General features: G+C 43.4%; 1 protein-coding gene across 1 annotated transcript; it reads right to left on the bottom strand.

Moving 5' to 3' along the window:
• On the bottom strand, positions 1 to 24,779 carry stam2 (signal transducing adaptor molecule (SH3 domain and ITAM motif) 2). The gene is made up of 14 exons (XM_023981186.2): positions 24,607 to 24,779; positions 21,871 to 21,955; positions 18,102 to 18,177; positions 15,169 to 15,264; positions 11,575 to 11,721; positions 9,760 to 9,826; positions 9,396 to 9,597; positions 9,085 to 9,179; positions 8,839 to 8,921; positions 7,813 to 7,900; positions 7,490 to 7,544; positions 7,044 to 7,212; positions 1,071 to 1,231; positions 1 to 771 (listed from the first exon to the last, which is right to left on the bottom strand). The coding sequence occupies exons 1-14, from the start codon at positions 24,644 to 24,646 to the stop codon at positions 603 to 605; spliced, it is 1,533 nt and encodes a 510-aa protein (XP_023836954.1). The 5' UTR covers positions 24,647 to 24,779; the 3' UTR covers positions 1 to 602.

Below are 24,779 nucleotides of genomic sequence, written 5' to 3'. Positions count from 1 at the left end.
GATCTCCAGACAGACAGACACCAAACCAGACGGTGAACAGAAAAACAAACATTTAAAAATAGAAGATGATTAAAAAAACAAAACAAACAAAAGATATCTCTGAACAAGGACAAATACACACAACATTAATGAAGCAGGTTGGAAATGATCAGCTGATGAGCTGCCCCCTTAACTGTTTTAAAGAGGCAAATCAAGACAAGGAAAAGTACTTATTTCACACACAGTTTCAAAACATTCATCCCTTCCAAACAGGCCGTGGTGGGTGGTAGGTTGGCATTTGGTCTCCTCCGGTGGGTCTCCACACCTCTCAGACAGACACTGACCTTTGTGACAATCTAGGGGTGTTCCAAATGACTCTCTATTCCCCAAATAGTGTGCTACTGTTGACCAGAGCTCTATGAGTCCTGGTCAGAAGTAGAGCACTACATAGGGAATAGGTTGCCAGTTGGGACACAAGCCTACACAGGCATACCTCATACCATTGCCATAATTTTTTCATAAAGGACAAAAGAGGGGGAGGATTGTGTCATTGTACTGTGTCTGTTGGTGGGGATATGCTGCTGCTCACTCAGACAGCCCTGATAGTATTGCACGGCCTGCCTTTATAGGAGAGGCTGCTGATAGTAGGCCTGTTGCTGCTGTGGGGCCTGCTGCGATGGAGCAGCCATTTGATAGGAGGCTGGAGGCAGGTTGGCGTTCTGATAGGCCGACATGTCCATCTGTGGGGCCACACCCATCTGTGGAGGGTATCCGGCAGGTGCATATGGTACACTGCGGTGAAGAGACAGAATGGTACAATATTAGCTACCTACTACCTAACACAAGCATTAAGAGTGACATTTAACCCTCTTAACACAGGAGCAATGCCACCCCCAAAAATGTAATACTCACAAATCCACTAGTGGGATGTCTCAAAACACAAACATGCAGACACAAGAATGGCCTCACAAAATGGCTGCCATTTAGCTAGCTAGTTTCCTAGTCAAGGCTGGTATACAAAGGAGACATGCAACCCTGTAAAGTACTGGTATACCGAGGAGACGTGTAACCCTGTAAAGTACGAGGCTTACCTGTAAGGAAGCTGTGCTGGCTGACCGTTGGGAGATGTGACGTTAGGGGGGAGTGAGTGGAGGGGTCCGGGCTGGTCAGAGCCCATGTAGGCCTGCTGGGCTGGGGGGCCCTGGGGCATCCCTGGAGGCATGTAGGAACCACCAGGCTGACCTGGGTAACCCTGAGAGAGGGAGGGGGGGAGCAAAAAGAGAAAGTTCAAATTGGGTAAAACACATTTCATAGTACAGTGTACATTGCATTACTCCACTAAACTATACATTACTATATACAACCAACATTACTAGAATGAAAATCACATTGTATGATTTTTAAGTAACTAATTTGCATTTTATTGCATGACATAAGTATTTGATACATCAGAAAAGCAGAACTTAATATTTGGTACAGAAACCTTTGTTTGCAATTACAGAGATCATACGTTTCCTGTAGTTCTTGACCAGGTTTGCACACACTGCGGCGGGATTTTTGGCCACACTCTCCATATCAGACCTTCTCCAGATCCTTCAGGTTCGGGGGCTTGCTGGGCAATACGGACTTTCAGCTCCCGCCAAGAGTTTTCTATTGGGTTCAGGTCTGGGACTCTCTAGGCCACTCCAGACCTTGAGATGCTTCTTACGGGGCCACTCCTTAGTTGCCCTGGCTGTGTGTTTTCAGGTCGTTGTCATGCTGGAAGCCATCCACGACCATCTTCAATGCTCTTACTGAGAGAAGGAGGTTGTTGGCCAAGATCTCGCAATACATGGCCCATCCATCCTCCCCTCAATACAGTGCAGTCATCCTGTCCCCTTTGCAGAAAGCATACCCAAAGATGATGTTTCAACTCATGCCTTCGAACGGTCTTTGGATGGTGATGTCTCTTGGGGTTGGTATACTCGGATCCATTCTTTTCCCTCCAAACACTGTCGAGTGGAGTAGACCAAAAGCTCTATTTTTGTCTATCAGACCATGACCTTCTCCCATTCCTCCCTCTGGATCATCCAGCATGTCTGATTATGCAAAATTCAGATGGCCTGGACATGCGTGGCTTGAGCAGGGGGACCTTGCGTGCGCTGCGGATTTTAATCCATGATGGCGTATGTTGGTACTAATGGTTTTCTTTGAGACTGTGGTCCCAGCTCTCTTCAGGTCATTGCCAGGTCCTGCCGTGTAGTTCTGGGCTTGATCCCTCATGATCATTGATGCCCCACGAAGTTAGATCTTGCATGGAGCCCGGACCGAGGGTGATTGACCGTCATCTTGAACTTCTTCCATTTTCTAATAATTGCACCAACAGTTGTTGCCTTCTCACCAAGCTGCTTGCCTATGGTCCTGTAGCCCATCTCAGCCTGTGCAGGTCTACAATTTTATCCCTGATGTCTTCACAGCTCTCTGGTCTTGGCCATTGTGGAGAGGTTGGGTCTGTTGATGAGTGTGTGGACAGGTGTCTTTTATACAGGTACGAGTTCAAACAGGTGTAGTTTATCAGGTAATGAGTGAAGAGAACAGGAGGGCTTCTTAAGAAACTAACAGGTCTGTGGGCCGGAATCTTACTGGTTGGTAGGTGATCAATACTTATGTCATGCAATAAATGCAAATGAATACTTAAAAATCATACATGTGTTTTCTGGAATTTTGTTTTAGATGTGTTCCTATGATAAAAAATTACAGACTCTACATGCTTTGTAAGTAGGAAAACCTGCAAATCGGCTGTATCAATACTTGTTCTCCCCACTGTATATATTACGGTGGGGCAAAAAGTATTTAGTCAGCCACCACATTGTGCCAGTTCTCCCACTTAAAAAGATGAGGCCTGTAATTTTCATCATAGGTACACTTCAACTATGACAGACAAATGAGAAAAGAAAATCCAGAAAATCACATTGTAGGATTTTTTAACGATTTATTTGCAATTATGGTGGAAAATAAGTATTTGGTCACCTACAAACAAGCAAGATTTCTGGCTTCACAGACCTGTAACTTCTTCTTTAAGAGGCTCCTCTGTCCTCCACTCGTTACCTGTATTAATGGCACCTGTTTGAACTTGTTATCAGTATAAAAGACACCTGTCCAAACCTCAAACAGTCACACTCAAACTCCACTATGGTCAAGACCAAAGAGCTGTCAAAGGACCCAGAAACAAAATTGAGACCTGCACCAGGCTGGGAAGACTGAATCTGCATAGGTAAGCAGCTTGGTTTGAAGAAATCAACTGTGGGAGCAATTTTAGGAAATGGAAGATATACAAGACCACTGATATCTCTCCTCGATCTGGGGCTCCACGCAAGATCTCACCCCGTGGGGTCAAAATGATCACAAGAACGGTGAGCCAAAATCCCAGAACCACACGGGGGGACCTAGTGAATGACCTGCAGAGAGCTGGGACCAAAGTAACAAAGCCTACCATCAGTACACACACTACGCCGCCAGGAACTCAACTGCAGTGCCCAGACGTGTTCCCCTACTTAAGCCAGTACATGTCCAGGCCCATCTGAAGTTTGCTAGAGAGCATTTGGATGTCCAGAAGAAGATTGGAGAGATGTCATATGGTCAGATGAAACCAAAATAGAACTTTTTGGTAAAACTCAACTCGTCGTGTTTGGAGGACAAGAATGCTGAGTTGCATCCAAAGAACACCATACTACTGTGAGCATGGGGGTGGAAATCATGCTTTGGGGCTGTTTTTCTGCAAAGGGACCAGGACGTGATTCGTGTAAAGGAAGAATGAATGGGGCATGTATCGTGAGTTTTGAGTGAAAACCTCCTTCCATCAGCAAGGGCATTGAAGATGAAACGTGGCTGGGTCTTTCAGCAGGACAATGATCCAACAACACACGCCCGGGCAACGAAGGAGTGGCTTCGTAGAAGCATTTCAAGGTCCTGGAGTGGCCTAGCCAGTCTCAGATCTCAACCCATAGAATCTTTGGAGGGAGTTGAAAGTCCGTGTTGCCCAGCAGCCCCAAAACATCACTGCTCTAGAGGAGATCTGCATGGAGGAATGGGCCAAAATACCAGAACAGTGTGTGAAAACCTTGTGAAGACTTACAGAAAACGTTTGACCTCTGTCATTGCCAACACAAGGTATATAACAAAGTATTGAGAAACTTTTGTTATGACCAAATATTATTTTCCACCATAATTTGCAAAAATTCATTTTAATTCCTACAATGTGATTTTCTGGATTTTTTTTTCTCTCTTTTGTCTGTGATGTTGAAGTGTACTATTGACGAGATTTCAAGGGCCTCTCTCATCTTTTTAAGTGGGAGAACTTGCACAATTGGTGGCTGACTAAATACTTTTTTGCCCCACTGTATATATATTTGTAATAATGACAATTACAACAATACTGAATGAACAATGAACACTTATTTTAACTTAATATAATACATCAAATAAAATCAATTTAGTCTCAAATAAATAATGAAACATGTTCAATTTGGTAAAAATAATGCAAAAACAAAGTGTTGGAGAAGAAAGTAAAAGTGCAATATGTGCCATGTAAAAAAGCTAACATTTAAGTTCCTTGCTCAGAACATGAGRACATATGAAAGCTGGTGGTTCCTTTTAACATGAGTCTTCAATATTCCCAGGTAAGAAGTTTTAGGTTGTAGTTATTATAGGACTATTTCTCTCTATACCATTTGTATTTCATATACCTTTGACTATTGGATGTTCTAAAAGGTACTTTAGTATTGCCAGCCTAATCTCGGGAGTTGATAGGCTTGAAGTCATAAACAGCGCAATGCTTGAAGCATTGCAAAGAGCTGCTGGCAAACGCAGGAAAGTGCTGTTTGAATGAATGCTTACGAGCGTGCTGCTGCCTACCACCGCTCAGTCAGACTGCGCTATCAAATAATAGACTCAATTATAATATAATAACACTGAAATACGAGCCGTAGGTCATTAATATGGTCAAATCCGGAAACTATKATTTCGAAAACAAAACGTTTATTCTTTCAGTGAAATACGGAACCGTTCCGTATTTTATCTAACGGGTGAAATTCTGGCAAATTAGTTCGCAATGAGCCAGGCGGTCCAAACTGTTGCATATACCCTGACTCTGTGTGCAATGAACGCAAGAGAAGTGACACAATTTGCCTAGTTAATACTGCCTGCTAACATGAATTTCTTTTAACTAAATATGCAGGTTTAAAAAAAATATACTTCTGTGTATTGATTTTAAGAAAGGCATTGATGTTTATGGTAAGGTACATGCGCTTTTGTTAAACTCATCCCCCGTTTGGCGAAGTTGGCGGTCTTTGTTAGGAATAAATGGTCTTCACACAGTTCGCAACGAGCCAGGCGGCCCAAACTGCTGCATATACCCGGACTCTGTTGCACAGTACGCAAGAGAAGTGACACAATTTCCCTAGTTAAAAGAAATTCATGTTAGCAGGCAATATTAACTAAATATGCAGGTTAAAAAATATATACTTGTGTATTGATTTTAAGAAAAGCGTTGATGTTTACGGTTAGGTACACATTGGTGCAACGACAATGCTTTTTTCACGAATGCGCTTGTTATATCACCCGTTTGGCGAAGTAGGCTGTGATTCAATGATAAATTAATAGGCACCGCATCGATTATATGCAACACAGAACAAGCTAGATAAACTAGTAATATCATCAACAATGTYTAGTTAACTAGTGATTATGTTAAGATTGATTGTTTTTTTATAAGATAAGTTTAATACTAGCTAGCACCCTACCTTGGCTCCTTGCTGCACTCGCATAACAGGTAGTAAGCCTGCCACGCAGTCTTCTCGTGGAGTGCAATGTAATCAGCCATAATCGGTGTCCAAAAATGCAGATTACCGATTGTTATGAAAACTTTAAAATCGGCCCTAATTAATCGGCCATTCTGATTAATCGGTCGACCTCTACTCCATAGACAAACATTGTCAGTAGAATGGCCTTACTGAAGAGCTCAAGGACTTTCAACATGGCACAGTCATAAGATGCCACCTTTCCAACAAGTCAGTTTGGGGGACAAAATCCTTGCTCGAGCTGCCCCGGTCAACTGTAAGTGCTGTTATTGTGAAGTGGAAACGTCTCGGAGCAACAATGGCTCAGCCACGACGTGGTAGGCCACACAAGCTCACAGAACGGGAACGCTGAGTGCTGAAGCGCGTAGCGTGTAAAAATGGTCTCTCCTCGGTTGCAACACTACCGAGTTCCAAACTGCCTCTGGAAGCAACGTCAGCACAAGAACTGTTTGTCGGGAGCTTCATGAAATGGGTTTCCATGGCCGAGCAGCCGCACACAAGCCTAAAATCACCATGCCAAGCGTCGGCTGGAGTGGTGTAAAGCTCACCACCATTGGACTTTGGAGCAGTGGAAATGCGTTCTCCGGAGTGATGAATCACACTTCACCATCTGGCAGTCCGACGGCCAAATCTGGGTTTGGTGGATGGCAGGGGAGTGCTACCTGCCCCAATGCATAGTGCCAACTGTAAAGTTTGGTGGAGGAGGAAAAATGGTCTGGGACTGTTTTCCTGGTTCGGGCTAGGGCCCTTAGTTCCAGTGAAGGGAAATCTTAACGTAACAGCATACAATGCCATTCTAGACGATTCTGTGCTTCCAACTGTGGCAACAGTTTGGGGAAGGCCATTTCCTGTTTCAGCAAGACAACACCCCCGTGCACAAAGCGAGGTCCATACAGAAATGGTTTGTCGAGATCGGTGTGGAGAACTTGACTGGCCTTAACTCCATCAAACACCTTTGGGATGAATTGGAACGCCGACTGTGAGCCAGGCCTAATTGCCCGACCTCACTAATGCTCTTGTGGCTAAACGGAAGCAAGTCCCCGCAGCAATGTTCCAACATCTAGTGGAAAGCCTTCCCAGAAGAGTGGAGGCTGTTATAGCAGCAAAGGGGGGGACCAACTCCATATTAATGCCCACGATTTTGTAATGAGATGTTCGACGAGCAGATGTCCACATACTTTTGGTCATGTAGTGTATGTGACAGTGGTTAGATAGTTTGTTTCTCCTGACCTGAATGGGGACTTGGGAGGCAGGTGCGTATTGGGGCTGCTGCTGCGGTTGCTGCTGGGACTGCAGTTTGGAGTAGGCTGTGTAGAACGGTGCCTCGTTCATCAGTTTGTTATAGAGCTCCAAGGCCTCCAGCACCTTCACATTCAGCTCAGACAGCTCAGAGTGTTGCCTGCCAGGGAGGGAGGGAGAGAGAGTGGGAGGGGTGGAGATAGAGGTCATCACGACACTAGTAGGACAAAGACTGATGATCGTAGCGATCATCCAGATACATATATATATATATATATATATATAGTCAATATGAACTATATCAAGTATGTATAACTACATACAATTTGAATAACTCTGTACAACATATATGCCTAACCAATATAAATAAAACTCTGACATGCAATTGAAAATATAGTCCATTATGAATAATTATACTACAGTTAAATTCATTTTACCTGTCAATGTCTTCCAGCTTGTCATCAATCATTGGATTCATCTGCTCACAAGCACCTGGATGGGTAAAGCATTGATAAGGTGAGGCTAAACAGACAAAAACAATGTGAGTACAGTGGTCAAGCCAACTACAATGTGTGTGTGTGTGTGTGTGTGTGGTGTGTGTGGTGTGTTGTGTGTGTGTGTTGTGTGTTGTTTGTTTTTTTGTTTGTGTGTGTGTGTGTGTGTGTGTGGTTAGAAAATAGTCCAACTGCAGTGTCAGTGGGCATGGCTGTGGCTACATGGCTACTAGGATTTATCAGAGCATTAAGTCATTGTTTTATACCCTCCAGTTGGACCAGCTCTTGGCAGTCAGGTGCTGCATCAGCAGGGTCTGTATTCTGGAGCAGATACAGCGCTCTATCCATCTTCTCCTGCAGAGACAGAGGTGGGGAGAGGGAGGAAGAGAGGGGAGAGACAGAGGAAGAGTGAGAGAGAGGGGTGAGGATGAGAGAGAGAGGAAGAGAAAGGGGGGTGGGGATGAGAGAGAGAGAGGGAGGAAGAGGGGTGGGGATGAGAGAGAGGGAGGAAAGAGGTGGGGATGAGAGAGAGGGAGTGAGGAAGAGAGAGGGGTGGGGATGAGAGAGAGGGAGTGAGGAAGAGAGAGGGGGGTGGGGATGAGAGAGAGGGAGTGAGGAAGAGAGATGGGGGTGGGGATGAGAGAGAGGGAGGGAGGGAGGAGAGTGAGGGGTGGGGATGAGAGAGAGGGAGGGAGGGAGGAAGTGAGGGGTGGGATGCGAGAGAGAGGGGGAAGATGAGGGGTGGGGGATGAGAGGAGGGAAGGAAGAGAGAGGGAGGAAGAGAGAGAGAAAGGGTGATGAGTGAGAGAGGAAGAGAGGGGGGGGATGAGAGAGAGGGAGGGAGGAAGAGAGAGGGTGGGATGAGGGGATGGAGAGGGAGGAAGGGAAGGAGAGGGGTGGGGATGAGAGAGAGGGAGGAAGAGAGGGGTGGGGATGAGAAGAGGGAGGAAGAGAGGTGAGGATGATTGGGGGGGAGAAGGGGGAGGAAGAGAGAGAGAGAAAAAAGGGAGAGGTGGGGATGAGAGAGGGGGAGAGGTGGGAGAAAGATTCTTATTATACGATGTTACATTGCAACTTTGTATAACAAGCAATGCTAGACTTTATTAACCATTCTAAACATTTTACTAAGTTACAACTGACAGACTGATGAAGAGGGTTTTCAATGGCCAAACGATCAAAACTGATGGTGGACTGATTATATCTAAGAAGAAAAGATACACGATGATATAACATGATTTAGGCCTACATGTATGGACAGTCATGCAGTAGGTCCGGTACGTAGAACCACCCACCTCATCTATGAAGACAGGCTCAGGCTCTACGTTGGCTTCTATGCTGGGCTCCTCCGGGGCTGGTGTCTTCTCTACATACGTTACTGTTAGGAGAGGGATTTACATTTTACACATTTAGCTAATGCTCTTATTCAGAGCCACTTTAGAGTCAGGATTTAAAACATGAAACCAAACACTAYACTAGAAGGACTATGGTGGTACAAGAGTGAGGTATGGTACTGGACAGGATAAAGAYGGGAAACGTACCTAGTTCAGGCTCAGTGTTGAGGTTGGTCGTGACAAAGTTGGACGGGAAGAGACCTACTCCTCTGTGGTTCTCTCCTTTCCACCAGTTTGGGTCACTGTGGCATCAACATGGTTAAATCAGTTAAAACATTCTTGTAAGTAAACACTTCCCATTATAAATTAAATGAATGCATGCATTGCATTGCAAAACAACAGACATGTAACTGAAGAACTTTTGTTCCCATATTTGCCTATACAGTAGGCCATCATATGGGTCATCACAGCAGGGGGGGGTCAGAGCCAGGTTTCCATAGCAGCATGTCGTCAGCTACCTGTCGTCCAGGACGAGGATGAGCTCTCCGGTCTTGAAGGTGAGCTCGTTGTCCTCGGCCGCCTCAAAGTCGTAGAGCGCCCGCAACTTCCGGGAGTCCCTGCTACCCCCGCCCCCGTTGGTATTGAAGGGGGGGTCGGCGGTCACGGTGAGGGGTCGCGCCTCCACATACTGCTTCTGCTCCTGCAGGGACAGCTCGATGGCTGCAGATGGGAGGAGGACAGAGGGATTTGAWTTTTTTTTAAATACACTGCGTCATTCTCAATGATTTTAATGTGTCTAATAAATGTATTAATTCATTCATCAACATGCACAATTCATAATGTAATATGATGTGGTATTCTAGAATCTAATATTATTTGTACCTTTGGCCAGGTCGTCATCGTCAGATGGTTTACTAACAGCAGGAGTGGTGCCCTTTAGGCTGGACCCCTGTTGATAAGAGGTGTTTGGTTAGAGAGAAGCCTTCCAGAGCAGAGGGGATTTGGGATTAGCTGTGACTGTGGTGCCACCTGTAGGGATTGATAAGTACTACAGGCTTTACAGGCAGTATTTTGGTAGTAAACAGAGTGAGTAAAGGCGTCAGCATGCTTWGGTTCGGCTAACCCAAACTCGGCTAGGTGAACCAAACTAATGTGCTTGCATACTCCCTTAAAAGACCTTGCTTGAAAAACATGAAAAAAGCAGCAATAGTACTGTTTGTCCATCTTGAGACGCCATAGCGTCAGAATTCATCTAAAATAAGAAATCGGTTATTCATTTACGTTTTGTAGAGACCACACTGTGCAGCTGTATTCATCGACCTGGCCAAGGTTTCCGACTCTGTCAATCACCACATTCTTGTCGGCAGACTCAACAGCCTTGGTTTCTCAAATGACTGCCTCGCCTGGTTCACCAACTACTTCACAGACAGAGTTCAGTGTGTCAAATTGGAGGGCCTGTTGTCCGGACCTCTGGCAGTCTCTATGGGGGTGCCACAGGGAGCAATCCTCGGGCCYACTCTTTTCTCTGTATACATCAATGATGTCACTCTTGCTGCTGGTGATTCTCTGATTCACCTCTACGCAGATGACACCATTCTGTATACTGTGGCCCTTCTTTGGACACTATGCTAACTAACCTCCAGACAAGCTTCAATGCCATACAACTCTCCTTCCGTGGCCTCCAACTGCTCTTAAATGCAAGCAAAACAAAATGCATGCTCTTCAACCGATCACTGCCCACACCTACCCACCCGTCCAGCATCACTACTCTGGACGGTTCTGACTTAGAATATCTGGACAACTACAAATACCTAGGTGTCTGGTTAGACTTCCAAAATGATTTCCAAAATGAAATCTAGAATCGGCTTCCTATTTCGCAACAAAGCATCCTTCACTCATGCTGCCAAACATACCCTAGTAAAACTGAATATCCTACCAATCCTTGACTTCGGCGATGTCATTTGCTGGAGCGTGTGCTACGGGTGGGTGTTGCTATGGTAACCAGTGAGCTGAGATAAGGCAGAGCTTTACCTAGCAAAGACTTATCGATGACCTGGAGCCAGTGTTTTTGGTGACGAGAGCATACAGGTCGCAGTGGTGGGTAGTATATGTTCTTGGGGCGTTACTACAGACCCAGGTTTGATCCCAGGCGCACAATTGGCCCAGCATTGTCCGGGTCCCGGGATGGTTTGGCCAGCCGGGATTTCCTTGTCTCATTGCGCTCTAGCGACTCCTTTTGGTGGGCCAAGCGTCTGCAAGCTGTCTTCGGCCGCCAGCTGGACAGTGTTTCCTCCGACACATTGGTGCGGCTGGCTTCCGGGCTAAGCGAGCAGTGTGTCAAGAAGCAGTGCGGCTTGGCAGGGTTGTGTTTTGGAGGACGCATGGCTCTCGACCTTCGCCTCTCCCGAGTTCGTAGGTGAGTTGCAGCGATGGGACAAGACTAACTACCAATTGGATATCACGAAATTGGGGAGATTTTTTTTTTTTTAAAGACATTGCGGTTCAAACGGCTCTATTTTCCAGGTGAGGCACATCCAGGCCATCTGGCACCAACATTGTCAATTGAAACAAATAAAAAACTAACTATTTTAGGAAGGGGGTAACAGAGTTAGTAGTGAGGGGAAACTGCCTGGCCTATACAATAATAGAGGCAACACTGGGTTAGGGTGATAGACGATAGGTTGTTGACTATATTACCTGTGACCCAGAGGATGGGAAGACGACCCCTTCCTCTCTCAGAGACTTGATGGTGGCACTGACCAGACTGAGCTGTGGATCTTTCTGGAACCCATCACACCACTCCACCATCATCCCCTTCAGTTTGTCACACACCTTGCTGTGGGCCTGCATTGGGGATAGTAATAATTATTATTAGGCTACTTATTTGATAGAGGTAGATACAAACAAAACATTGACACAAAGAGCCAGCTGAATGATAATAATGGCGCCAGAGGGGATGGCTGCCGTTTTACGGGCTCCAAACCAGCTCTGCTATTTTGTGTGTTTTTTTCACATTGTTTGTAAATTATTTTGTACATAATGTTGCTGCTACCATCTCTTATGACCTAAAAGAGCTTCTGGACATCAGAACAGTGATGACTCACCTCCAACTGGACGATTTTTTTCTTCATTGAGTCCAATGCGAAGGATATACTGCTTTCCCAAGACCAGGCCCAAATCCCTGTCACTCGCATGAAGAAAATACGGAGATACAGGGGGAGGAGGTCGAGCTGCCTTGTGAGAATTCAACGGCAAGTGGGTAAACCGCAACTACCATCTGTCCTACTGCCCAACGTGCAATCACTGGAGATTAAACTGGATGATCTACGATCAAGACTATCCTACCAATGGGACATTAAAAACTAATATCTTATGTTTCACTGAGTCGTGGCTGAACGACGACACGGATAATATAGAGCTGGCTTGGTATTCTGTGCATCGGCAGGACAGAGCAGCTACGTCTGGTAAGACGAGGGGCAGGGGGGGTGTCTACTTGTCAATAACAGCTGGTGCGCGATGTCTAATATTAAAGAAGTCGAGGTATTTCTCGCCTGATGTAGAGTACCTTATGATAAGCTGTAGACCACACTATCTACCAAGAGAGTTCCCATCTATATTATTCGTAGCCATCTATTTACCACCACAATCCGATGCTGGCACTAAGACTGCACTCAACTAGCTGTATAAGGCCATAAGCAAACAAGAAAAAGCTCATCCAGAAGCAGTGCTTCTAGTGGCCGGGGACTTTAATGGAGGCACACTTAAATCAGTTATACCTAATGTCTACCAGCATGTCACATGTGCAAACAACTCTAGACCACCTTTACTACACAAACAAAGCTCTCTCTCACCCTCCATTTGGCAAATCTGACCATAATTATATCCTCCTGATTCCTGCTTACAAGCAAAAACTAAAAAAGGAAGTACCAGTGACTCGCTCAACACGGAAATGGTCTGACACAGATGCTACGCTARAGGACTGTTTTGCTAGTAGACTGGAATATGTTCCAGGTTTCATCCAATGGCATTGAGGAGTATACCACCTCAGTCACCGGCTTTATCAATAAGTGCACAATGTCATCCCCACAGTGATAGTACGTACATATCCGAAACCAGAAGCCATGGATTACAGGCAACATCCGCACCGAGCTAAAGGCTYGAGCTGCAGCTTTCAAGGAGCGGGAGACTAATCCGGATGCTTTAAAGAAATTCCACTATGCCCTCAGACGAACCAGCAAACAAGCAAAGCGTCAATACAGAATTAAGATTGAATCCTACTACACCGGCAACGACGCTCGTCAGATGTGGCAGGGCTTGCAAACTATTACAGACTACAAAGGGAAACCCAGCCGCAAGCCTACCAGATGAGCTAAATGCCTTTTATGCTCACTTCGAGGTATGCAACACCGAAGCAAGCATGAGAGCACAAGCTGTTCCAGACGACTGTGTGATAACGCTCTCAGTAGCCGATGTGAGCAAGACCTTTAAACAGGTCAACATTTACAAGGCTGTGGGGCCAGACGGATTACCAGGACGTGTACTCAGAGCATGCGCGTAACAACTGACTTCTGTCACTACATTTTCAACCTCTCCTTGCCCGAGTTGAGTTTATTTTTTACAGGGACAGTGCACATTAGAGTCTGTAATACCTACATGTTTCAAGCAGACCACCATAGTCCCTGTGCCCAAGAAAGCTAAGGTAACCTGCCTAAATGACTACCACCCCGAAGCACTCACGTCGGTAGCCATGTATTGCTTTGAAAGGCTGGTCATGGCTCACATTAACACCATTATCCCAGAAACCCTAGACCCAGTCCTATACGCATATCGCCCCAACAGATCCACAGATGACGCAATCTCAATCGCACTCCACACTACCCTTTCCCACCTGGACAAAAGGAACACCTATGTGAGAAAGCTGTTCATTGACTACAGCTCAGCGTTCCAACACCATAGTACCCACAAAGCTCATCATGAAGCTAAAGACCCTGGGAATAAACACCTCCCTCTGCAACTGGATCCTGGACTTCCTGACGGGCCGCTTCCAGGTGGTAAGGGTAGGCAACAACACATCTGCCACGCTGATCCTCACTGGGGCCCCTCAGAGCTGCGTATTTAGTCCCCTCCTGTACTCGCTGTTCACCCACGGCTGCGTGGCCAAGCATAACTCCAACAGCATCATTAAGTTGGCTGACGACACAACAGTGGTAGGCCTGATCACCAACAACGATGAGACAACCTATAAGGAGGTCAGAGACCTGGCAGTGTGACGCCAGGATAACAACCTCTCCCTCAATGTGAGCAAGACAAAGGAGCTGATCATGGACTACAGGCAAGGAGGGCTGAACAGGCCCCCATTAACATCGACGGGGCTGTAGTGGAGAGGGTCGAGAGTTTCATGTTCCTTGGTGTCCACATCAACAAACTATCATGGTCCAAACACACCAAGACAGTCGTAAAGAGAGCACAACAACACATTTTTCCTCTCAGAAGACTGAAAAGATTTGTCATGGGTCCCTAGATCCTCAAAAAGTTCTATAGGTGCACCATCGAGAGCATCCTGACCGGTTGCATCACCGCCTGGTATGGCAACTGCTCGGCATCCGACTGTAAGGAGCTACCGAGGGTACTGCGTACGGCCCAGTACGTCACTGGGGCCAAGCTTCCTGCCATTCAGGACCTATATACTAGGCGTGTCAGAGGAAGGCCCTAAAAATMGTTAAAGACTCCAGTCACCCAAGTCATAGACTGTTCTCTCTGCTACCGCACGGCAAACGGTACTGGAGCACCAAGTCTAGGTCCAAAAGGCTCCTTAACAGCTCTTACCCACAGCCCATAAGAATTAATCAAATGGCCACCCGGACTATTTACACTGACCCCCCCCCTTCCATTTGTTTTTACACTACTGCTACTCGCTGTTTATTATCTATGCATAGTCACTTTAKCCCTACCAAAATGTACAAATGACCTTGAKTAACCTGTACCCCTGCACAATGACTCGGTACCCCCTGTAATATAGCCTCGTTATTGTTATTTTATTGTGTTTTTATTGTGCTACTTTTTAATTTTACTTTAGTTTATGTAGTAAATATTTTAGTATTTGAGTAACTCTATTTCTTGAACTGCATTGTTGGTTATGGGCTTATAAGTAAGCGTTTTGTATTCGGCGCATGTGACAAATAAAATTTGATTTGATTTAATTGTTATGCTTGCTCACGTGTGTGTAAGTCTGAACATCCTCAATTCATCACAAATATTGCAAAAGAAAAAAACTTGAGATGGCTTCCGTACCCTGCTCAACACAGTTCGGACTTCAGTGGCAAACTCCCGCGAGCAGATCTCTAAGTGAAATATTCTTCCACTGTTATTGACACAGGCAGCCAGCAACTGTAACAAGGAGAAAAGCCAGGTTAGTACAGTAGTCAGTATAGATGATTTATGTAGAAGTTTCACATTACAGCAAGAGAAGTAGCCTAACGCTTTTATTCACTTCCACACATCCACATTTAATTGAATAACAGAAACATTTATTAACATTAATAAATGTAACGCCATTGAAATTATGCATGATTTTATGACAGAGGGAGCTAAAGTTGACTGAGTGAGGAGAGAGATCTAAAAATATAACAGCCATGTGAATATCTACCCTAATGGTGAGTCAGAGAGAAGGATCACATGGTCTGAGGCTTAGCATCATCACTCTATAACAACTCTAAGCAGCAGAGAGAACAGAACAAAGCAGTAAAAAAACTTATCCAGGGCCATGGATCATCACACTCTGGTTGACTGGCTACCCAGAGCAGGAGAATTACGAGCTCAGAGCTCTATAACTGCCAAGAGCAGCAGGAGATGGACCACTCTTCCCAAATACTTTATTACGTCAGACTGGAGGGTGTCACTGAGGCTTATGGCAACAGTCAGAGAACTTTTGATCCACCAGCCTCACTGTCTGAACTAGAGGTCGACCGATTAATCAGAATGGCCGATTAACTTCTTATGGCTGAAGGGGCAGTATTGAGTAGCTTGGATGAAAGGTGCCCATTGTAAACGGCCAGCTCCTCAGTCTCAGTTGCTAATATATGCATATTATTATTAGTATTGGATAGAAAACACTCAAAAGTTTCTAAAACTGTTTGAATTAAGTCTGTGAGATTAACAGAACTCATATGGCAGGCTTTTGGATTTTTTTATGGGGGTGCCATATTTTCAACCAAGCTCTTATTCAAAATACAGAGAGATATGGATGGGTTTTCCCTTCCTACGGCTTCCACTAGATGTCAGCAGTCAAAAGAACTAAGTCTGATGACTCTAATGTGAAGGGGGGTCGAAGGAGACAGAATTTAGTATGAGGTGCCAAGAGGTGATCATGCATTCAACACGCGAGAGAGGCAGCTCTGTTCCATCTCTCAATTGAAGTCGATTTAATTCTCCAATTGGAACGTTATTCAAGATGTATGTTAACAACATTCTAAAGATTGATTCAGTACATCGTTTGCCATGTTTCTACTGACTGTAACGGAACGTTTGGACATTTCGTCACGTTATAGTGGTCGCGCTTTGAGACTTTGGTTAGGGTATTTGGTAAACAATTCGAAAGTAGCTAATTTGACATAAATAACGGACATGAACGAACAAATCAAGCATTTATTGTGGACCTGGGATTCCTAGGAKTGCATTCTGATGAATTCATCAAAGGTAAGGAAACATTTATCATGTATTTTCTGGTTTCTGTTGAGTCCAACATGGTGGCTAATTTGGCTAATCATRTGAGCTCCGTCTCAGATTATTGCATGGTTTATATTTCRGTAAAGTTTTTTTGAAATCTGACACAGCYGTTGCATTAAGGAGAGGTATATCTATAATTCTATGTGTATTACTTGTATTATCATTTATATTTATGTTGAGTATTTCTGTTGAAACGATGTGGCTATGCAAAGTCATTTGATGTTTTTGCAACTAGTGAATCTAACGCCTCAATGTAAACTCAGATTTTTTTATATAAATATGAACTTTATCAAACAAAACATGCATGTATTGTGTAACATGAAGTCCTATGAGTGTCATCTGATGAAAATAATCGAAGGTTAGTGATTAATTTAATCTCTATTCTGGTTTTTGTGAAGCTATCTTTAGCTGGAAAAAATGGCTGTGGTTATTGTGGTTTTGTGGTGACCTAACATAATCGTTTGTAGTGCTTTCGCTGAAAAGCCTATTTGAAATCGGACACTTTGGTGGGATTAACAACAAGATTACCTTTAAAATGATATAAAACACATGAATGTCTGAGGAATTTTAATTATGAGATTTCTGTTGTTTTTTTATTTGGCGCCCTGCACTTCGACTGGCTGTTGTCATATCGATCCCGTTAACGGGACTGCAGCCATAAGAAGTTTAATTAGGGCCGATTTCAAGTTTTCATAACAATCGGAAATCTGTATTTTTGGACACCGATTTTGCAGATTTTATTTTATTTTTTACACCTTTATTTAAACTTCTTATGGCTGCAATCCCGTTAACGGGATGATATGACAACAGCCAGTGAAAGTGCAAGGCGCCAAATTCAAACAACAGAAATCTCAATTAAAATTCCTCAAACATACATGTATCTTATACCATTTTAAAGGTTATCTTGTTGTTAATCCCACCAAAGTGTCCGATTTCAAATAGGCTTTACAGCGAAAGCACCACAAACGATTATGTTAAGGTCACCGCAAAATCACAGAAAAACACAGCTATTTTTCCAGCCAAAGACAGGAGTCACAAAAAGCAGAAAGAGATAAAATMAATCACTAACCTTTGATGATCTTCATCAGATGACACTCAAAGGCCGATACCGGCTTTTTTTGGTCCTCCAATAATCGGTATCGGCGTTYAAAAATCATAATCGGTCGACCTCTAGTCTGAACCAAGAAATTCACACTCAGACTTTATACAAGCAAATTGTTTAAACTCTGCTATCCATCCCATAGCAGGATTCATGACTCATTAACTGTGTCTATGATCGCAGTCACTAAACAAGCTCCAGGGCCTGACACCATGCTGAGACTAAAACACCTGACCTTACACTAACCCCACACCCTATGCAGACTATTTCTCTATTGACATCGGTTTATTCATGTATAATAAAACCTGTTACACAGTTAAGCAGTAGGTTTTTCAACGGTCTACCAAATGATATGCAGCTTTTGCTCCAGGTGTCCTGAATAACACAATAAAGAACTCACGGTGAGGGCCTGCATGGCAACGTGTGGGACCTTGTGGTTGACTCGTTTCATCACGGACCTCAAGCAGTCCTTGGCTCTGGGAGAAGAATGGCAGGTAGAGACATGGTTATTATGGCTCAAGTAGAAGGTTATTCCTACATGAGTTTTCCAAAAGTATACCATCTTCAATATACAGTTACAGTGCCTTCAAAAAGTATTCATACCCCTTTACTTATTCCACATTTTGTTGTGTTACAGCTGCAATTCAAAATTGATTAAAAAAAAACAGAAAATTCACCCATCTACACACAATACCCTATAATAGCAAAGTGAAAACAAGTTTAGACATTTTTGCTAATTTATTTGAACTGAAATACAGAAATCTAATTTACATAATGACACTCCAAATTGAGCTCAGGTGCATCRAATTTCCTTTGATCGTCCTTGAGATGTCACTACAACTTGATTGGAGTKCACCTGTGGCCAATTCAATTGTTTGGACATGAAACACAGCTGTCTATTTAAAAAAGGTCCCACAGTTGACTGGGCATGTCAAAGCAGAACCTAGACCATGAAGTCCAGGGAACGGTCTTTAGATCTCAGGGATAGAATTGTGATGAAGCATATACGGTTGAAGTCGGAAGTTTACATACACTTAGGTTGGAGTCATTAAAACTCGTATTTCAACCACTCCACAAATTTCTTGTTAACAAACTATAGTTTTGGCAAGTCGGTTAGGACATCTACTTTGTGCATGACACAAGTAATTTTTCCAACAATTGTTTACAGACAGATTTTTTCAGAAATGTACATACACTAAGCTGAATGTGCCTTTAAACAGCTTGGAAAATTCCAGAAAATGATGTCATGGCTTTAGAAGCTTCTGATAGGCTAATTGACATCATTTGAGTCTATTGGAGGTGTACCTGTGGATGTATTTCAAGGCCTACCTTGATACTCAGTGCCTCTTTGCTTGACATGATGGGAAACTCAAAACAAATCAGCCAAGACCTGAGAAAAAAAATTGTAGACCTCCACAAGTCTGGTTCATCCTTGGGAGCAATTTCCAAACGCCTGAAGGTACCACGTTCATCTGTACAAACAATAGTACGCAAGTATAAACCTGTCTCTTATACACATCTAGATGTGTATAAGAGACAGCCTTGAGATGAACGTACTTTGGTGCGAAAAGTGCAAATCAATCCCAGAACAACAGCAAAGGACCTTGTGAAGATGCTGGAGGAAACAGGTACAAAAGTATCTATAAACACAGTAAAACGAGTCCTATGTCGACATAACCTGAAAGGCTGCTCAGCAAGGAAGAAGCCACTGCTCCAAAACCGCCATAAAAAAGACAGACTACGGTTTGCAAATGCACATGGGGACAAAGCTCGTACTTTTTGGAGAAATGTCCTCTGGTCTGATGAAACAGAAATAGAACTGTTTGGCCATAATGCTGTCTCTTATACACATCTAGATGTGTATAAGAGACAGCTGCAGGAGGGACTGGTGCACTATACAAAATAGATGGCATTATGAGGGAGGGAAATTATGTGGATATATTGAAGCAACATCTCCAGACATCACTCAGGAAGTTAAAGCTTGGTCACAAATGGGTCTTCCAAATGGACAATGACCCCAAGCATACTTCCAAAGTTGTGTCAAAATGGCTTAAGGACAACAATGTCAAGGTATTGGAGTGGCCATCACAAAGCCCTGACCTCAATACCATAGACAATTTGTGGGCAGAACATGAAAAAGCGTGTGCGAGCAAGMAGGCCTACAAACCTGACTCAGTTACACCAGCTCTGTCAGGAGAAATGGGCCAAAATTCACCCAACTTATTGTGGGGAGCTTGTGGAAGGCTACCCAAAACATTTGACCCAAGTTAAACAATTGAAAGGCAAAGCTARCAAATACTAATTGAGTGAATGTAAACTTCTGACCCACTGGGAATGTGATGAAATAAATAAAAGCTGAAATAAATAATTCTCTCTACTATTATTCTGACATTTCACATTCTTAAAATAAAGTGGTGATCCGAACTGACCTAAGARAGGTAATTTTTACTCGGATTAAATGTCAGGAATTGTGAAAAACTGAGTTTAAATGTATTTGGCTAATGTGTATGTAAACTTATGACTTCAACTGTATCTGGGGAAGGGTTTAAAACAATTTCTATATTGTTGAAAGTTTCCAAGAACACAGATGTCTCCATCATTGGGAAATTGAAAAAATATGGAATTACCCAGACTCTGCCTAGACCCAGCCGTCCGGCCAAACGGGCAAGAAGAACCTTGGTCAGGGAGGTGACCAAGAACCCAATTACTACTCTGACAGAGCTACAGAGTTCCTTGGCTGAGATGGCAGAACCTGCCAGAAGGACAACAGACTCTATAGCACTTCACCAATCTGGGATTTATGGGAGAGTGATCAGATGGACGCCACTCCTGAGAAAAAAAGCACGCTTGGAGATGGCAAAAATGCACATGAAAGACAGATCATAAGGCGAAAGATGTGGTCTGATGAGAGAAAAACTTCTTTGGCCTGAATGCAAAGCGCCATGTCTGYAAAAAAATCAAYCCCAGCTCTTCACACGCCTAATGCCATCCCTACTGTGAAGCATGGTGGTGGCAGCATCACGCTATGGGGATGCTTTTCAGCAGGTAGGGACTAGGATACTGGTAAGGATAGAGGGAACAATGAATGGAGCCAAATACAGGCAAATCCTTGAGAACCTGCATCGACCTTAGACTGGGGGCGAAGATGTACGTTCCAACTGGACAATAACCCCAAGCATACAGCCAAACCAATGCTGGAATGGATTCAGAACAAGAATGCGAAAGTCCTTGAGTGGCCCAGCCAAAGCCGAGACTTGAATCCCATTGTGGTAAATCTTGGAAGATTGCTGTTGACCGCCGCACCCCATCTAGCTTAAGAGATTGAGAATGTCTGCAAGAAATAATGTGAGAAAATCCCCAAATTCAGATGTGCAAAGCTGATACAGACAACCCAAGATTACTCAAGATGACTCAAAGCTGTAATCACTGCCAAAGGTATTTCTATAAAGTATCAGGGGTGTGAATACTTATGTAAAATAGATCTGTATTTCATTTTTAAGAGATTTGCAAACATGTTTTCACTTTGTTATTATGGGGTATTGTGTGTGTGTGTGTGTAGATGTTTATTTTTTAAAATATTTAATCCATTTTGAATTCAGGCTGTAACAACAATTTGGAATAAGTCAAGGGGTATGAATACTTTCTGAAGACACTGTATTTACATTTAGTAGACACTCTTATCCAGAGCAAATTCCAGTGGTGACTGCATACTTTTTCATACAGATATGAATACGAATTGAATTTTGAGTCACTGCTATTCAATGCCATAGCTATTTAAAAAAAAATCATAACCAATAACCTCAACTTGAGTCCTGGAGTTAGTTTAGAGCAGTGGCATTATAACTTGTTCAGCAGGAACCTKATTTCTCGTGAACCCACCCCACCAATAATGACAACCTTAAAATCGCTACATTTCGATTTGTACATCAACAAATAACCTTCAATTAATTCATGTTCATCTCATATCAAGATGAAACAAAGTTAAAGGTTAATTTTTTTTTAAAGGAAACAAAAACAAATGTACTCAATTGTCTTTTCAAATGATCTTTCTCAAATGTTTGTATATTGTCCCATACAATAACCTGTCCTGTTCATTTTTGGTATAATTTTTTTTTTTTTTTTAAACAATGCTGATATTTTAGAAATAGGAAGTCGGGACTTCAACTTACCCATTGGGCGTCTGTCCAACTCTGTCACAGATATCCATAATCAGAGCCCAGTCCTCCACTGTATTGGTTTCATTGGTGGCTTTCTCTGAAAATGTGGTACACCAGGATACATGTGGTTAGTTGGGAAAATACAATCTGTGGTTGGCATGTAGTGTGTTGGGCCAACATTAACTCAATATTATACCTCTAGTTCTCATTGCTTTAGTTCACCACTATATTTGTATAGGATTGACAGTTAATACATAATTCTGGAAGTTGTATGACTAGACTAGGAATAAAGTCAATTATTCCGTATCTGATTTGTGATACAAGATGGCACAGTCACCGTGTTTCTAGCTCCTAGCCAACTTTGCAGTATTTTTTTATTTGCTCAGACCATATGTATTATTACTTAGTCACTCAATAGAAATGTCGACATCCCGGGCCTGGCTTAATTGCTTTCTTTTTACTTTCTGGATTATGTGATTGGTAGGTATTTTTTATTACTGCACTTTTTGTTGGGAGCTAGAAACAAGCATTTCGCTGCACCTGCAAATCTGTGTACCCGACCAATAGACTATTTTATTTGTGATAAAGCCATTACACATGGCTAACTACATATTTATGTACAGAGTGAAATTCGTATTATTGTAGCTACAAGGACACTTGGAGATACGAGAGCATCTGTTCCAAAGATGGTGGTTAAACTGCTCACCCTCGAGGGGGTTAGCTAGCTACAGTGCATTGGGAAAGTGATCCGACCCATTGACTTGATCAACATTTTGTTTTACACTACAGCCGTATTCTAAAATGTATGACGTTTTCCCCCCCATCATTCTACACACAATACCCCATAATGACAAATCAAAAACAAGTTTAGATATTTTTACGACTTTGTAAAAGAAATAAACTGAAAACGCTTTACCAAAAGTATTCATGCAATTTACTCAGTACTTTGTTTTAGCACCTTTGGCAGCGATTACAGCCTCAAGTCTTCTTGGGTATGATGCTACAAGCTTGGCACACCTGTATTTGGGGAGTTTCTCCCATTCTTCTCTGCAGATGCTCTCAAGCTTTTGTCTGGTTGAATGGTGATCGTTGCTGCACAGCTATTTTCAGGTCTACCCAGATATCGAGTTCAAGTCCGGGCTCTGGCTCGGCCACTCAAGGACATTCAGAAACTTGTCCCGAAGCCATTCCTGCGTTGTCTTGGCTGTGTGCTTAGGGTCGTTGTCCTGTTGGAAGGTGAACTTTTGCTCCAGTCTGAGGTCCTGGAGCCGGTTTTCATCAAGGATCTCTCTGTACATGGCTCCATTCATCTCCCCCTCGATCCTGACTAGTCTTCCAGTCCCTGGCTCTGAAATCATCCCCACAGCATGATGCTGCCACCACCATACTTCACCGTAGGGATGGTGCCAGGTTTCCTCCAGARGTGGCACTTAGCATTCAGGCCAAAAGAGTTAAATGTTGGTTTCATCAGACCAGAGAATCTTGTTTCTCATGGTCTGAGTTTTTAGGTGCCTTTTGGCAAACTCCAAGCAGGCTGTCAAGTGCCTATTACTGAGGAGTAGGTTCCGTCTGGCTAATCTACCATAAAGGCCTAATTGGTGGAGTGCTGCAAAGATGGTTGCCCTTCTGGAAGGTTCTCCCATCTCCACAGATGAATTCTAGAGCTCTGTCAGAGTGACCATGGGGTTCTTGGTCACCTTGATCAAGGCCCTTCTCCCCCGATTGCTCAGTTTGGCAAGCTCTATGAAGAGTCTTGGTGGTTCCAAACTTCTTATATTTAAGAATGATGGAGGCCACTGTGTCCTTGGGGACCTTCAGTGTTGCAGACATTTTTTGGTACCCTTCCCAGATCTGTGCCTCAACACAATCCTGTCTCGGAGCTCTACGGGCAATTCCTTCGACCTCATGGCTTGGTTTCTGCTCTGACATGCACTGTCAACTGTGGGACCTTACATAGACAGGTGTGTGCTTTTCCAAATCATGTTACCACAGGTCGACTCCAATCAAATTGCAGAAAAACATCAAGGATGATCAATGGAAACAGGATGCACCTGAGKTCAATTTCGATTATCATAGAAAGGGGTCTGAATACTTATGTAAATACGTTTTTTGGAGGGGCAAAAATGTTTTTAAAACTATTTTCGCTTTGTCATTATGGGGTACTGTGTGTAGACTGAGGATAACATGTTTAAATCAATTTTAAAATAAGGCTGTAACGTAACAAAATGTGGAAACAGTCAAGGGGTCTGAATACTTTCCGAATGCACTGTATAGTATATGCATACAACGTTTGCATACAAGATCCTCCTTCCCTTTCAGTAAACTTAAAACTAACCCAACTCATGAATGCATCAAGCTAAATTAACTAACTAGCTAGATAATGTTGATCTTGTTGAATGTGTGAGCTTGTTGCAGTTTAGTCAGTCTTGTTATTGAAAATTGTTCATTACGATAAAGTGATGACACAACAACTAGCTACTAGCTAACATAGCTAGCACAAAGTCTGACCAATGACTGTCTGCTACAAGCTAGTTACCGAGTTTACCAAACCGCATAACTAGCTAGCTATGTGGATAATCTCACAATTGATCAGAACGTCAAGGTAGCTAGCTACAGACATGTAGCCTGGCTAACGTTAGCTAGCTAGTTGTTGTTAGCTCACGGGCGAGAGGTTTCGCTATGTACGAAGCTACGGTAGTTACGCTAGGTCACTCCGAACCAAAATGCCAAATGAAGCGCTCAACTTACCAACATCTTGGTCGAATGGATTCTGCGCAAATAAAGGCATGTCTACTTCTTTAAATAAACCGACGTTGTTGAGAAAGAAAATGTAGCTAGAATATTTATTTCAAGAATATAAAAAAATCCCCTGCTCATCCATCAAACCCTGTACACTTTCACCAGTTGCTCTTCCGTACACT

This window comes from Salvelinus sp. IW2-2015, linkage group LG36, assembly GCF_002910315.2.
Source record: "Salvelinus sp. IW2-2015 linkage group LG36, ASM291031v2, whole genome shotgun sequence".
Classification (NCBI taxonomy): domain Eukaryota; kingdom Metazoa; phylum Chordata; class Actinopteri; order Salmoniformes; family Salmonidae; genus Salvelinus; species Salvelinus sp. IW2-2015.
This window is presented reverse-complemented; position numbering and strand designations above follow the sequence as displayed.

Coding starts and splice junctions, on each gene's coding strand:
- stam2 (XM_023981186.2), bottom strand. CDS start 24,646: ATGCCTTTATTTGCGCAGAATCCATTCGACCAAGATGTTG. Junction 9,598..9,759: donor CGATGACGACCTGGCCAAAG/GTACAAATAATA, acceptor TCCCATCTGCAG/CCATCGAGCTGTCCCTGCAG. Junction 7,213..7,489: donor AAGCTGGAAGACATTGACAG/GTAAAATGAATT, acceptor CCTCCCTGGCAG/GCAACACTCTGAGCTGTCTG.